Raw genomic sequence first — 15,809 nt, forward strand, 5'->3', positions numbered from 1 at the left:
TATCTGCCCTCCACTTGGCATCTAGAGAGGTCTTTCTAAAGCATGAATATGATCAGGACCCTGCCCTGTTCAAAGCCCATCTGTGGCCTCCCTAGGGCTCTCAGGACAAAGTTCAGCCCTGGGTAATCTGTTCCTGCCAACCTCTCTTTCCAGCCTCATTTCTCACCACTGACTCCTCACACCATGTCCCAAAAATGAGGTTTGAGAATCTACCCCAACACAGCACACTCTCTCTTGCCCTTGGGTCTTTGAATGCCCTGTTCCCTCTGCTTGGAATGCCCTACCACTCTGTTTTGGACCATTTATGAGCCAGCTCAGGAGCTCTGTCAGTCCTCTGGGCTCCCCTATCTGGGTTGTCATTGCCTAGGGAATGTGTCTGTCTCTCCTGTAGAGTGTGAGCCCCTGGAAAGCAGATCTGGGGCCACTGGGTCGACGCTGTGTTCCCAGCACAGGGCTGGGTTGACCCGGGGCACTTCAATAGTTGTTTGATGGCCAGATGAATGAATAAATGAACAGATGGGAGAGACTATGCCGGGCAATGTCTGTGTTCCTAGCAAAGTGCCACAGTCCTGACTTGGAGGCCATGTCAACAAATGTGGTGAACAAATGAATGAGTGACTCTGCTGGAATGCCCTGAGGACATTTTATTTAGAGCAGCTGCCTTCCTCTTCTACCCCTGCCCTCTAGGGGCAGAAAGCAAACCAACAGTGAAAAACAACAAGCTAAAACTATGTACAAGGGAAAGCCTGCTCTCTACCTGCTTGAGGAAGGGGGCTATGGGGCCTCAGTCATCCTGGTCCTCATCCTCATCTTCCTCCTCATCTTCTTCCTCTTCCTCCGTGGCCGCCAGGGCCTGCTCCTGGGCAGCCTTGAGGGCCTGCTCCTCTTCCACCGTGGGGTCGCTCATCTCCATGATCTCCGGGCTGCTGGGGTACTCTTGCTGAACAGGGGCTGGCAGGGACGGGTTGAAATTCTCAGGACTGTACTTGTGACCCCAGCCGATGTAGATGTTCTCAAACTTCCTGGAGGGGCAGAGAGATGCTGGGAAATCCTCCCTCAAAGACCCCGGCCTGGACTTTTGTTAAAGGTGGGGCCCAGCCTAGGCATGGCATGCCTGCAAAGTTATGTGTGGTAGAGTGGAATGTGCCCACCAGGTTTCTCTGTTCATTTGTTTCAGTATTCACTTAGCACCTACTAAGTGCCAGGTCTTGTCTAGAGCTGCACTGTCTAACAGCAGATGTAGCTGTTGAGCACCTGAAATGTGGTGAGACTGAAGAGCTGAATTTCTAATTTTATTTAATTTTCAGATTTCACTTGTGGATTCTTCTTTGACCCACTGATTATTTAGGACTCTGTGGTTTAATTTCTACATACCTGTGAATTTCCCACATTTCCTTCTTTTACTGATTTCTAATTTCATTCCAGTGTGGTAAGAGAAGAAATTTTATATGATCAATCCTTTTAAATTTATTGAGACTTGTTTTATGGCTTAGCATTTGGTCTATCCTGGGGAATGTTCCATACGCACTTGAAAAGAATGTGTGTTCTACTGTTGTTGGAGTGGATTTTATTTAATTTTAATTAATTTTAATTAACTTAAATTTAAACAATAAAACTGATACTTCATTTATTGGAAGACACTTAAGTATGTCTGGGACAACCTGGGTACACAAATCTACTTTTTCAACTGTAAGTGTTGTGAAATCTGAATACAGGTCAAGTATTTCTGATGAAAATTTAGTACCCGAATTGAGATGTACTGTGAGTGTAAACTTCACCCCAGATTCTGAAGACTTAGTATGAAAAAAAGAGTGTAAACTAGCTCGTTAATAATTTTTACATTATTGATTTCATGTTGTAATGAGAATGTTTAGGATATTTGGGGTTAAATACATTATTAAAATGAATTTTGCCTGTTTATTTTTATTTCTTGAATGTGGCTGCAAGAAAATTTAAAATGACATATGTGGCTCATATTTTGTTTATATTGACCAGCACTGGTCTAGATATGGGAACCTAGCAGTGAACAAATTAGACAAGAATCCCTGCTGTGGTGCCTACATTCTAGAGAGAGGAGACTGATAATAAACAAGGGCATAATTGGTTGCATCCCAGGCCCACCAATTTACCTCTCCCCAGAATTTTAATGGGAGAAGGAAAGAGGAGTAGATGGGGGGAAAGGGAGCAGACTAAGAGACAGGGAGAGAGGCAGAGAGTTTGCCACGGGGAGCAGTTTGGATTTGACCTTATTTTCATAGCCTTGTTGTTCCCTCGAGAATCATTTTCCTCCGGGTCTTCCTCGGAGCCTTCAAATACACTGCTTCCTTGGAAGCCCCTGACCTCTGCCAGCCCTGGTTCCTGGGGTCCAGGAACCAGCAGCCTCACCCAGGAGGTTGTGCTTGCTAGGAAGGCAGAGTCTTGTGCTCCAACCCAGACCCAGGTGACCAGAACCTGAGGTTTAACCAGAGCCCCTGGTGAGTCCTACCCATTCACAGTTTGGGAAGCTCTGGTCTAGAATGTCCTTCTGCCTGCTTTTCCCCTAGTTACTTCTTTTTTTCCCCCAAAGATTTCCGATCAAGGCTGCTTTTCCCAGGAATCCTTCCTTGATCCCCTCAAGATATGACAGGTATGAGCTGTCATTGGTCCCTCCACTCTCCCTAGTGGTACTTCTCTTAGTTTGTAATAGGATATTTCATGGGGGTAAGGGGGTGAGGGAGGGTGAGGCTCGATGTACATCTAACACCTATGCTTCCTCTGCCTGCTCCCAGAGTAGGATCCATATCTGCTTTTTCAACAAAGTACTTGGGGCCCAGCGTACAGCTGGTAAACGGTGACATTCAAGAGTCTTTTATAAAGAAAAAAAGTTGCAAGATGGATGCATGGTTGGGTGGTGGATGGGAGGGTGGATGGGTGGTTGGGTGAGTGGGGGTTGGAGGATGGGTGGGTGAGTGGAGCTCCAAGTTTGGATCCTTTGCTTTCAGAGGGATGCTGGCAAGTTACGGTGTGGCCAGAAGAAGGGCGCTGGCAAAAGCAAGCATACCTCTTCCATGCTTCTGGAGGCGAAAAAGAAATTGTCAAGAATGTGGTTAAATTATCAAGAAGATGTAAAATCCCACCTTGACTGTGAAGCATAGTATCGAATACAGCGCAGGCTGTTCACTGATACGGAAAAGGAAAAGCTTTGAAAAACCGTCATGCCATCTGGTGGACAGAGCCGGTAAGTGCATGCCCCGTGGCTGCAGGCTGCGCTCTCTAGTGGCTGAGCAGAAAAGCTGGGATGTGCCTGGTGAGAGGCTGAGGGACTTGTCTCGAGTGTGTAGCCGAGGTGGGAGGATGTGGGAGTGACTTCCACCTGCCAATCTTTTGGGAACAGCTGGTGGGGGATCCTGGTGGGGAAGATTTGTGCCCTTAGAGAGAAGATCCTTCAGATTGGAAGAACTGTGGAGGAGGCCCAGGGAAGGAGTTAGCTTCCCCAGAGATGAGACTCTGCCCATCAAGGCCACCCCAAAGGGGACATCTGAGTCCTGTCTGGCTCCATGCCTCAGACAGCAGGAAAGCCTGGGCCAAGGGGCCAAGGTATCCAGGTTTGAATACTGCACAGGCAGTGCGATCCCTGAGTTAGTTCCTTCCCCTTCCTGACCTTCCATTGTTTCATCCCAAGGGCTCACACACTCGGTATGGGATTTCTCGTTTTAGCCCTACTGGGACCCCTGGGAGCTGAGTGAGGTGGTTAGCCCCTGGGGGCTTCCTGAAGGGAGCTGTCCCAATCTCTGCCCACCCTGGTGAGTTGCCCCACCCGGCCTGGCTCTGATGAAGTAGTAGCGGCGCCCTCTGCTGGGAGGCACTAGGAGAAGACCTACTTGCCACTGGCGTAGGCATAGGCCCCTGGCCAGAGATTGGAGCGAACGATAGCCACGGAGTACTGCGGGCTGAGGCTGCAGGACAGGCGGGCGGTCCAGGGTGACATGTGCATGATTTCTGTGGGGGAGCAGAGAGCACCAGGGAGGTCAGAGGCTAGGCTGCAGCTCCCCCTGCCCTGCACAGCCCCCTGGAGGGAAGGTAGAGAGGAGGAAGAGAGGGAACAAAGAGGGAGGACAAGGAAGGGCATGTGGGGCTAACAGCATTGGCTTCAGTGTTTGAACCCTGGCTCTGACCACTCTCTCGCTGTGTGGCCCTTGGAAGCCACTTCACCTGTCTGAGCCTCAGTGACCGCACCCGGGAAAGGAGACACTTATCTCACCTCCTTTGTAGGGTGGCAGTGAGCCCTGAGGCCCCGACAGGGGAGCTACTGTGATTCTCCTTCGAGGTTGGCCATCAGTTTGAACCAGGGATCAGAGGACAGGGCACAGGCTCCAGGCTCACGGAAATCGGGGTCCACATCCAGACTCTGTTCGCTCGCCCACTCTCAGCCTCTCCTTTCTTCCTTCAGATGCCTGAGATCCCCACCTCAGGAAATTCTTGTCCAGTCTTCCAAAATCCAGCTCAAGTCTTGCCTCCTCTGGGGAGGCCTCCCTAGCTATCTCTCCCCCTCCCCAAACCCATATGGGACTCAAAAGACCATATCTCACCATCTGGACCATTGCCATGCGCCAGACAAGGTTCACAAGATGGACACATTCCTATAACCCCACGGGATGCCCATTTTATAGATGAGAACACAACCAAAGCTCACAGAGGTGCCCCCCACCATCAGTCTCACTGCCCCTCCCTTTCTCCCCGTCTCCACCAGAGCTGTGTGTGAAGTGAGGGCTGTTACCTGCATCTTCTGAGAGTGGCGTCAGCAGCGGGGGCCCGACCTCCTGCTCCACCTCCTCTATCCCCTCATCTGCCTTCTCTTCCTCCTCCCCCAGCTCCTCCTCCTCCTCCGTCTTCAGCAAAGGGTTCACCCAAGTGCAGCGGCCCTGGAGGTGGGGAGGAGGTCAGGTGGTACCCCCAGGGCACAGAGTCCGGCCTGTACTCTGGGAGGAGGTGAAGGACCAGGCAGTGTACTGGGGACGGGTCCTGTTCTCAGGGACCCAGAAGTGGGTAGAAGGACAAGGTTAGTTGCACAGGTAGGAGGTGAGGGGAGAATGGGCTGAGAGCTGCAGCAGTGAGATGCGGACTCCTGCCTCTCTCAGGCTCTGTGGCCTCCATCTGTGCATCCCTTCATCCATTCATTTACTGTATATTTAAGGAGCACCTACCATATACAGGCACTGCTCTTGGTGCTGGATATGTGTCCTTGAGAAAAGAAACCCCCCCATGTCTGCCCTTGTGGAGTTGACATTTGGCAGCCCATATGATCCTCTGTTTGCTCATCTGCGAAATGGGGGTGTCATGGGTGCCGCTCTCATTGGATTGTTGCTGGGTTGCAGGAGGTACTGAAGAGCAATAAATGTTTGTTGAATGAATGAGTGAACCTAAGTGCAGAGCATGTAGCAGACTTCAGTTTCAGCAACTATGAAATGCAAATGACCATTGTACCAATCTCAGAAGCAGTTATTTGGATTCAATAAAACATTGTGGAGTCAATCAATGTTTACTGAATAAATGAATGAATAAAAAGTTCCTAGCACACAGCAGGTGCTGCCTTGAGTGAATAAATAAATGTATGTAAAGTTCAGACACACTAGGCATTCAATAAATGCAGGTCCACCATCCCTTATCCACAGTTCCAAAATCTGAAAAGCTTTGAAAACCAGAAGTTTTTGCATAAGTCATTTGGCAGAAACCCTGGCCTGAGTGATCAGCAGCTCTTCAGTTTTGCTGCAGAAACGATGATGCCTTTGAATACAGGCTGCAGCCCCAGCCCCTGCTTGAGATGTTGCGTAATATATAGTATGTGCACTGTGTCACTTTTTTAGTGTGTGTGTCACCTTTATTTTTATTTATTTTTTTAAAGTACTCTTATTTTTGTAAGTACTGTTTTTTTTGGCCGCACCAGGAGTCTTGTGGGATCTCAGTTCCCCAACCAGGGATCAAACCCAGGCCCCCCCCCACCCCCGGAAGTGAAAGCACTGAGTCCTAACCACTGGACCACCAGGGAATTCCTGTCACCTTTTTAAAATCTGAAAAATTCAGAATTCCAAGGTGCATCTGGCCCCAAAGGTTTCTGACAGGGGACTGTCAACCAGTATCTGTTGAATGAACGAAGGAATGGATGAATGAATATTACTGAGCACGATGCCTAGCTGCCGAGCAGGTGCTTGCTGTCTTATTTTGGAGTCACACCTGGTGCTACAACCCACGGGGAGGCTAGAGTCCGGCCCTCACCTGTGGCAGGATGTGCTGCGTATGATGCACCCAGTTGGCCATGGAGTCCACCAGCTCGAGGACCGGGATGCCCTCAAAGTCGGGGTTCTCCTCGTAAGAGTCGCGCCCGGCACCGCCCTCCTCCTCCTCGTCGCCCTCCTCCTCGCCGAACTGGTAGAAGCCGAGGGGGCTGATGTGTGTGGCGGCCGAGATGCGGGCGATCTGGGCCCGCAGGTAGTTGGCCTCGTTGCCCGGGAAGGGCGGGTAGCTGATGACCGGCGCATCCAGGAAGCCAGTGAAGAACTTCTTGATCTTGCGGGCCTGCACGATCTGGATCGGCGTGACGTGGGGCAGCCTCACCCACGGCTGGCCCGGCTCGTTGCACACGAAATACAGGTACTTGTTGGCGCCGTTTCGGCTCTCTTCCTTGGGGACGACGGGCGGCAGCTTCCACGTGGGCTTGGGGATGACGTCGGTGACCTTCTCCTCGTCCTCCTCGCCCTCCTCGCCCTCCTCCTCGCTGTGCACCTCCATGACCTCGCCGCCCTCCATCACCTCCTCCACCTCCTCCTCCTCCACCTCCTCCTCGCCCTCCCGGAATTCCACCTCAGCCACCAGGTAGCTGCGACGGAGCCCCAGGATCTTGCCCCAGAAGCGGCAGGTGTGGATGGGCCGCTGCTCCACTAGCTGCTTCAGGGCCAGGAAGATGCGGAAACTCTCGTCTGAGCTCAGGCCCACGCCGGCCTGTTCGAAGTAGAAGGCCTTCTCCATGATGTTGGGCACGGCCGTCTCCGCCTGCAGAGGGTGGGGCGGAATGCAGAGGGAACCAGGCTGAAGCGCTGCTCCCCAGCCTGACTTTTCTAGAGTCTACAGAGTGAAACGACTCTGTAACCCAGTTGCTCATGCCACCGTTTCTGGCCACTGAGATGCAGGGGTAAGTGTGCCAAGGAACGATGATGCCTAAATTGTGCAGTTGATGTAAAAGATTTGGGGACGAGCATACTGAGGCTTTTCCTAAAGGTATATACTGCATTCCCATTTTCTTATAAGCTCCATTTGTGAACAACACAGTGTAAAAAGGAACAATTATTGCATCCTCTTCCTATGCCTGCCAGACTGCTCCGTTGTTCACAAATGCCTGAAGTCCCTGTCCACAGGAGGATTATACGTTCCCACCCCCACCCCACTGCATTCAGGAGTGGCCCTGTCACTTGTTCTGACCATGTTCTTGAAATGGCAGTGAAAGGGACACGGGTTATACCCAGGCAGGAGATGTAAGAAACAAAGTGGGTTTTGCTCTGCCTTCTTTTTCCTGCTCTGCAACTGTGGAAGCCTGTGTTACAGTGGCACTTCCATCACCCTCCAGCTCAAGTGTGATAAGCCAAGCACCCTTACCAAGCCTGGTTGGGCAGGTAGTGTGAGTGAGAAATAAACTGTGTGGTGTTAAGTCACTGAGATTGTTTGGCTGTTTGTTTGTTTTTTAAATGTTTATTTATTTTATTTTATTTTTTGGCTGCATTGGGTCTTCGTTGCTGCATGCGGGATTTTCTCTGGTTGCAGCGAGCGGGGGCTACTTTTCCTTGTGGTGCGTGGGCTTCTCATTGCGGTGGCTTCTCTTGTTGCGGATCATGGGCTTCAGCAGCTGTGGCTTGCAGGCTCTAGAGCGCAGGCTCAGTAGCTGTGGCACACGGGCTTAGTTGCTTCGCGGGATGTGGGATCTTCCCAGACCAGGGTTCAAACCCGTGTCCCCTGCATTGGCAGGCAGATTCTTAACAACTGCACCACCAGGGAAGCCCAGGCTGTTTGTTATCTCAGCTTGAAACGGCACACCCTGACTCATACTCTATAGGAGGAGAATTGTTATTTTGAAAGTGATTCTGGTAGTTGCCCTCAATCTTTTTTTTTTTCTTTTTGCCATGCAGTCCAGCTTGTGGGATCTTAGGTCCCTGACCAGGGATTGAACCCACTCCCCCTGCAATGGAAGTGTGAAGTCCTAACCACTGGACCACCAGGGAATTCCCTGCCCTCAATCTTAAACACAGTGCAAAAGCTTGTCTGCCTAGGGGACTTCCCTGGTGGCACAGTGGGTAAGACTCCGCGCTCCCAATGCAGGCGACCTGGGTTTGATCCCTGGTCAGGGAACTAGATCCCACATGCATGCCACGACCAAGGGTTCACATGCCACAACTAAGGAGCCCACATGCCACAACTAAAGGAGCTGGCGAGCCGCAACTAAGGATTCCTGGAGCTGCAACTAAGGAGCCTGCCTGCCACAACTAAGACCTCACGCAACCAAATAAATAAATAAAGCTTGTCTGCCTAATTGACATTGACACCAGCAACTCGGGGACAGGGTCAAAACTTAATCCCAAGACTCACTGTGCTGCCAGCAGGGAAGATAAGGGAATGAGCATAGAAAACTCTCTTTGGGGTGTGTGCCTGGCCCATGAGCCAATGGCCATCACCCTCTTTCTGGTAATGTCTTCCACCCACTTGGCAATGGAATGGCCTCACCAACCGTGATTAAATGGTATCACCCTGCCTTCTGGCCACTGGTGATTGGAGCAAGTGAGGACAACTGCTCCAAAATGGCAGATCAGGCTCTCCTTCTCTACCTCTGCAATTGTAACTGGGTGGAGACAAAGTACATCTGGCATCTCCCTGCCTAGAAATTACTTCTTTGGGATGGCTGGGTTTAAACCTGGGTTGGTCTGGCTCCAGAGGTCATATTCTTAGTCCCTACTCCTTAATTCCTCTATTAACTGTGGTCAGAATCTTCCTTCCTCTTTCTTTCTCCCAGTTTCCAGGAAGATCCTATCTATGATCTGGGAGAAAAGATTTCCTAGTGGCAACTAGATGAATTAAAAAAAAAAAAAAAATTCAGGAACTGTGGGGCAGCTGTATGCTGCCGTGTGAGGAGGTAGGGGAGAGAGAGGAGCAGAGGTGAGATATGGGCACTGAGATCCCTGAATACCAGCTTGGCCTGGGGCCCAGCTACATTCCTGCCCTTGGGTTCGACGGCAGATGGCACCATCCTCAACCCCCTTCTCCACTGCTTGCCTTCTCCACAGTCACTTTCCCAGCGCCCCTTGCAGTCAAGGGATGGTTATGTGACCCAATCTGGCCAATAAGACGCAAGCAGAGGTTTTCTGAGGGGCTCCTGGGAAACTTTTGCTCCCCTGATTGATTGATTGATTGATGTATGTATGTATTTATTTATTTGGGGGGCCACACTGCATGGCTTGAGGGATCTTAGTTCCCCAACCAGGGATTGAACCTGTACCTTCAGCAGTGAAAGGGCAGAGTCCTAACCACTGGACCACCAGGGAATTCCCTTGCTCCCCTTGTTTAAAAAAATAAAGGGGGAGGGAATTCCCTGGTATTCCAGTGGTTAGGACTCAGCACTTCCACTGCTGTGGCCTGGGTTCAACCCCTGATCGGGGAACTAATATCCCACAATCCCGCAAGCCACATGGCTCAGCCAAAAAAAAGAAAGAGAAAGAAAGAGAGAAAGAAAGAAAGAAAAAGAAAGGAAGGAAGAAAGAAAGAAAGAAAGAAGGAAAGAAAGAAAGAAAGAAAGAAAGAAAGAAAGAAAGAAAGAAAGAAAGAAAGAAAGAAAAGAAAGAAGGAAAGGGAAAAAAGGGGGAGACATACGGTGAAGAGCGTCCCCTCTCTTTTGGGGGCACTGGTGTGGAGATTTGATGTCCGAGGCTGTAGCAGTCATTTTTCAAACATAAAATGACAAACTCAAGGACCAAACATCAACGTGATGAAGGCAGAACAGAGGGGAAGAAAGAGCTGGGAGTCTTCACGATCTCACAGAGACACTGCCCCAACTCTACTCACTCTTGGCAAAGTGAAGTAATGAAATGTTTTGCTGAACTGCTTGCGCCATTTTAATCAAGCACTTGTAGCCCAAAGTAAGCCTTACTGACTGCCTTGGCCAGAGATATGATTTAATTTATTTATTTTTCTTATGTTTTGGTCATGCCGCGCGGCATGTGGGATCTTAGTTCCCTGACCAGGGATCTAACCCGAGGCCCCTGCAGTGGAAACAGAGTCTTAACCACTGGACTGCCAGGGAATTCCCCAGAAATAGGATTTATACCCAGGCTTCTATGATGCAGAAAACGGCTTTCTTGGTTTGGGTGGAGTGGTGGGGAGGGATGAGGAAAGAAAGCCCTCAGTGCCCCTTCACTGGGGAGCCACCTTACCAGCCCTAGACTGCTTGCACCTATTAGGTGTGAGAAAAACTATCTCTCTAAGCCACTTGTCTTCATTTCTGCGACAACTATTTCCTGTCTTAAAGTGATCTGTGTTGTCAAACAAGTACAAGAATAATACTAAAGTTAGTTTAAAACTATAAATGTGAGGATAGTCAGGAACTTTTCAAAACAGAGATGCAGTGATGGGGAGCCTTATGCTACCAAACAGCCAAACCTGCTATGCAGCGGTTGTACACAACAAGCAGGAGAGTCCCAGAGCAGAAAGCCATCTACAGAGCAAGGCACAAAATAGCGACTCCAGAAACAGACTGGAGTCCGTACCGGTGTAAATAAATGGTAGAGGTGGCATTTTCAAAGCAGGAGAAAGGATGGATTTTTCCATAAATGCTGTTGGGGATCATGGAAGAAACAGAAATTCTTTGCATTTGGAAGAAACATAAAATGAGAGAAATGAGAGCCCCTCCTCCCCTCAGACAGAAAAACAAATACAAAATGCTGAATCATGGATTTGAGTCTCTTCCTAGAAACATGCACAGGCCACAAACGCCCACAATTTTGCCCTTCTACAGACCTCGTCATATTAAAAACTCCAGCTCAAAAAAACAAACCAAAAAAAAACCGAAACCAAAACCAAAACCAAAACCAAAAAACCTCCAGCTCCAAGTTCTAAAGGGGTGGGACCTCTAGGGACCAAGCGTTAGAAGAGGGCGGAGCCTCCCTCAGGATTGAATTTTTCAGGGGGCGGAGCCTCACGGGCTGTGGAATTCTAAGCGGGTGGAGCCTCTAGAGGCACAGTGTTCTAAGGAGGCGGGGCCGACAGGGACTTGCATTAGATAAGGGTGCGACCTGGAGGTGTGGGGGAGGAAGGGTGCAGTTCTAAGGGGGTGCGGCCTCCCAAGGAGAGACTGCTGATCTGAAATTTAAAATCATATTCTCAGGTAAGACTGTTCCTCATGTCTAAGACTTGGATTCCGACCTGCGCTCTGCTCACCCAAGGGCTCATTCCTTGGTCAGATTGTAGTTTCCAGTTCTCTCACCATCCCACCCCACTGTCTCCAGAATCCTAGAATTTCAGAAGCATAAAACGTGAGCACAGACCAACAGCATCAGCAGAGATGGCAGAGGTGATAGCCCGGGCTTTGGAGGACATGGTCCTGCCTTCCTAGTCCTGTCTTTTCTAGTTTCGAGCCTTCTAAGTCCTTCCTCCACAAATAGGAATAATAAATGGCACTTGCCTTACAAGGTTGTTTCAGCGAGGAAACAAGCCCACACTCCTAAAGCTCTTAGCTGGGTGGGGGAGGGGGCGGGCGCCTAGGAGGTGTCAGAATTATGATAAAGAGTTCTCAACAAATGTTTCTTAAACGAGTGAAAGAACATTTCAGCCAAATTTTAAGCCGTCGTCCAATGCTGGAAACAGAATCGTGGAATTAAATATTCTGAGGATAGTAGAATGTTAATCAATCATGGGTGGAAGAGTTCTCAGCGGGTCTCAACTTGCAAAAGGGGAAACTGAGTCCGGGGGATAGGAGGCAAATTCAGTGTTGAGAGACTCCAGGAGTCAGTGGGTTTCACAGAAAACGTCCACAGAGCAGTTATTTGCAGAAAGGAGTAAGGGATGGTAGGAGAAATCAGCCTCCACCTCCATGTGGCGCTGGAGTCAGCTTTCTACAAAGCAGAGCTGGCCAACCTTTCCTCTGCTTCAAACCCTCCCATGGCGCCCTAGTGGTCTCAGGAGAAAGCCCAAGCCCCTTAGCCTGGCGTTCAAGGACCTCTGTGACCTGGTCCCCGACCCACACTCTGGACTGAAATCGCGTGTGTTTCTGGGTGGTGCTGTGCGCTCCTTCCCCTCCAGGCATTAGCAGGAGCTGTGCCTAAACCCGGGCCACCACCGCTCTTCTGCCGCGTGCCCCTCCCCACCGGTTCACTCACCACCTCCTCCTCCATCTCCTGTTCGCCCTCGCCGCCGCCGCTCCGGCCGAACAGCTCCTTCTGCCTCTCGGCCATCTCGTAGGTGGTCTGCATCTCCGGGTCATCCCGAAGCGTGTCCAACTTGGGGTGGAACCACTCCCACTGAGTGGTGCGGTTCAGCGACTCCAGGAGGAACAAGGGGTCCGTGGGCCGCTGGTTCAGGATCTTGGTCAGCAGGTTCACCAGGTGCTCATACCTGCCTCCGGCAGAGGGGAATGGGAGGTGGGGGACATCGCTCACTCAGCTTACTGAGCTTGCTGCTGTGTTTCTGGCCCTGTGCCTGGCTCTGGGGACACAGGGAAGAGAAAAGCTCCCTGCCCTGGTGGAGCTGATGGTCTGGTGATGGAGACATATTAACCAAATGTGCAAAATATATAGTGTGTCGGGGGTGGTAATTTATACGGAGACAAAGCAGGGAATGGGGACTGGGAATGCCAGGGATAGGAGATGGTTTACAATTTTAAATAGGGAGGCCAGGGAGGGGGCATACTATGCGAATACTGGAAGGAAGAGTATTTCAGTCAGAGGGAACAGCATATGCATAGGCCCTGAGACATTTTGAGTCTAACATAATCTTGATACCAAAACTCAAGGAAACTAGGAGAAAGGGAAATTCCATGTCATTCTCATTTAGAAATATAGATGCTGAAATCCTAAGCAAAATATTAGCAAGTGGCATCCAGCATTCTCAAAAGGATGACACACCGTGACTAAATTTGGCTAATAACAGGAATGCAAGACTGAACTGATATTAGAAAAAGAGGAAAAAAATATAATTCAGCACATTAACATGTTAAAGGAGATATGTAAGATCACCTCAGTAGGTGCAGAGAAACTGATAACATTCAACACCCATTCATGATTTTTAAAAACCTAGCAAACTAGGAATAGAATGTAATGTTTTATAATCTTATAAAGGGGAGCCACAAGTAACCTGCAGCACACACCAAACGTAATGGTAAAAGACTGAATATTTCTCCTATGAGATTGGAAATGAAGATGCCTTCTTTCACCACTTCTATATAATACTGCACTGGAGGTCCCAGCCAATGCAATCCAACATGAAAAAGAAAAGGTAAAAGAGTCAGAAAGGAAGAAGCAAAACTGTCATGGTTTGCAGATGATATGGTTGAGAATGGAGCGCAAAGGCCTTGAGCTGACGGTGTGCCTGGCATGTTGGAGGAACACTGAGGAGGTCTGGAGTAGAGTGAGGAAGAGGGGTTGTGGCAGGGAAGGAGGCTGGAGTGATAACAGTATCATCATGGCTTCCATTCACCTGAGTCAGGCACTGTGCTGGGCACTTGAGAGCAACGTTGAATTCTCACCACAATCATACATCTGAGGAACAGTTACGATCCCCACTCTCCAGATGAGGAGACTGAGGCTTAGAAAAGTTGAGGTCATGAGGTCACACAGTGGTAACACAGCCAGGATTTAAAACCAGGTTGGCCTGATTTCAAAACATGCATGTCTAGCCCTCTTCAGTGTGCAAACCCTTTGGCAGCAGTCCTGGGTGTGGTGGAGGGCCATCATTGAATTGGGAAGGGTAAAGAGGAGTGAGACTTTGGCCAGGGCTTTACAATAAGAGACCTTGAAGCTCCTGAGGGCTGGGTACTATTGGGGAAGAGCTGGAGGTTAATTTTGACTAGATTCTAGGATCTGAGGTAGGAGCTGACTAAAGATGAAGTTTGGAGAGGGAGAAGGGGCTGAATCATACAGGGCCTTGAAGGCTGTTATGAGGAGCCTGAACCTTCTCCTGAGGGCACTGGTGAGCCACAGCAGGCTCTGAGCATAGGAGGAATGGGAGTCAGCTTTGTGCTTTAGAAAGACCTGTTACTTCAAACTCTTCTTCTCTCACTTCCTCTCTTCCTCCCTTGGTTCCAGTCACACCAGCCTCCTTGCTGTTCCTCAAACACGGCAAGCTTCAAAGCCTTGAAGCTCACTGTGTTCTGTATCTCGACAACTCTCCCTCCAATTACCTGCAAGATGCTCTCCCTTACCTCCTTCAGGTCCCTGATCAAGTGTCACTTCCTCAGAGAGGCCTTCCCTGACCTCACACTATTTAATATCTCCTCCCTATCCCCCTTACTCTGCCTTATTGCTCACCTTAGCTCTTATCATCACCTTATACCTTATTATATTTATTGTCTACTCTCCCACTAGAGTGTCAGCTTCATGAGGATGTGATAGGGGGCTGAGAGGTGTGTTATGACTGCAGCTAAGTGGCCTTGGCAAGTGCCTTCCTCAGGCAGGAAATTTTAGTGGTTAAAAAGGGCCTCAGGAGCCAAATCACTTGTGTTGAAATCCTGGCTCTGCCGCATCTTAGCTGTGTTATTTTGGATATGGGACCCAATTCCTCTGTGTCTGTTTCCTCTCCTGTAAAATAGGAACGGAAGATGTACTAATCTCAGCCATGAGAACCAGATGTTTCTGTGTGAAGTGCTGGCACAGTGTCTGGTAAGTAAATGCTAGCTATTGTTAGTATTTATTCCCCGACTCCTAAGCTGAGTTAGAGGCCCCCCGAGTGGTCGCTGGTTCTCAATGAGGAGCAATCTCCTCTGAGACCCCAGGCCTGAGGCAGGGCCTTGCCTGGGGCTTCTCCCTGCCTGGGCCCCTCCCTCTCCCCACTCCGGGGCCCCCTTCTCACAGGCTGAGGTCGCAATTGACGCTGGTCTGCAGCAGGTAGGCCTTGGCGTTCTGCACGGCCAACTCTCGAGGGTCTGGCTCAGGCACCTCCATATTGAAGGGCATGAAGCCCAGCTCAGAGGGCGAGAACTGGAGCACAGGGTCATCCCGTAGGTAGGGCCCATGCTGGGTGTCCTGGCTGAACTGCAGGTCTTCTCTCTGGTACCTGGTGTACTGGCCCAAGAGGTCAGCCCGGGGCTCCTGGTAGGCAGACTCCAGTTGCTGGAATAGGTTGCCTTTGCCCTGCTGTAGCTGCTGCAGCATTAGGCTGGCGTTGTGTCTGGCCTGGAGCCTGCCTTCACTCGGGTAAGTTTGGGGCTGTACCTCTGAGGGAAAGCCGGTATTCAGGGAAGGGTATTCAATGCCCCCCCGCTGGGCTTCCTCGGCCTGAAAAATAAAGTTCTCATTTGGGATCAGACTGGCCCCTTGTGACCGGTTGATCTGGTTCGACACCATCTCCCGACTGCTGCGCAGGATCTGAGCGTCAAGCGCTATCTGCTGCACCTCTTCAGGGACTGTGGGCTGGGGCCTAGAGTGTTCCCGACTGCGCCGCCGCTCGGAGACCTGGGAATTCCTACGGCTGGAGGTCGGCTGAGGAGGGGGCTCAGGGTCGGGTGGTAGGTCTCCCATAGTTCAAAGGGATCGCAGACTTCTAGGAGGAAGGCTTGCAGATAGGCAGGCCAGACCAGTCGCCTGGCT

The 15,809-nt window shown here is 50.3% G+C and overlaps 1 protein-coding gene across 1 annotated transcript; it reads right to left on the reverse strand.

Annotated features, from left to right (window-relative positions):
* Positions 1-784: 784 nt before the first annotated feature.
* RSPH6A (radial spoke head 6 homolog A) lies at positions 785-15,740 on the reverse strand. Its single transcript, XM_061173530.1, has 6 exons — positions 15,073-15,740; positions 12,387-12,621; positions 6,253-7,026; positions 4,757-4,901; positions 3,861-3,978; positions 785-1,022 (listed from the first exon to the last, which is right to left on the reverse strand). Exons 1-6 carry the CDS (start codon positions 15,738-15,740, stop codon positions 785-787), a joined length of 2,178 nt encoding a protein of 725 aa, XP_061029513.1.
* Between the last annotated feature and the right edge of the window lie 69 nt (positions 15,741-15,809).

This window comes from Eubalaena glacialis, chromosome 18 (assembly GCF_028564815.1).
Source record: "Eubalaena glacialis isolate mEubGla1 chromosome 18, mEubGla1.1.hap2.+ XY, whole genome shotgun sequence".
Taxonomy (NCBI): Eukaryota; Metazoa; Chordata; class Mammalia; order Artiodactyla; family Balaenidae; genus Eubalaena; species Eubalaena glacialis.

What these genes read in the sequence shown, in the direction of transcription:
- RSPH6A (XM_061173530.1), bottom strand. Translation starts at nt 15,740, where the DNA reads ATGGGAGACCTACCACCCGACCCTGAGCCCCCTCCTCAGCCGACCTCC. An exon ending in GCCACTCTCAGAAGATGCAG is followed by an intron (nt 3,979 to 4,756) that starts GTAACAGCCCTC and finishes GCTCCCCCACAG; the next exon opens with AAATCATGCACATGTCACCC. An exon ending in TATGCCTACGCCAGTGGCAA is followed by an intron (nt 1,023 to 3,860) that starts GTAGGTCTTCTC and finishes CTGCCCCTCCAG; the next exon opens with GAAGTTTGAGAACATCTACA.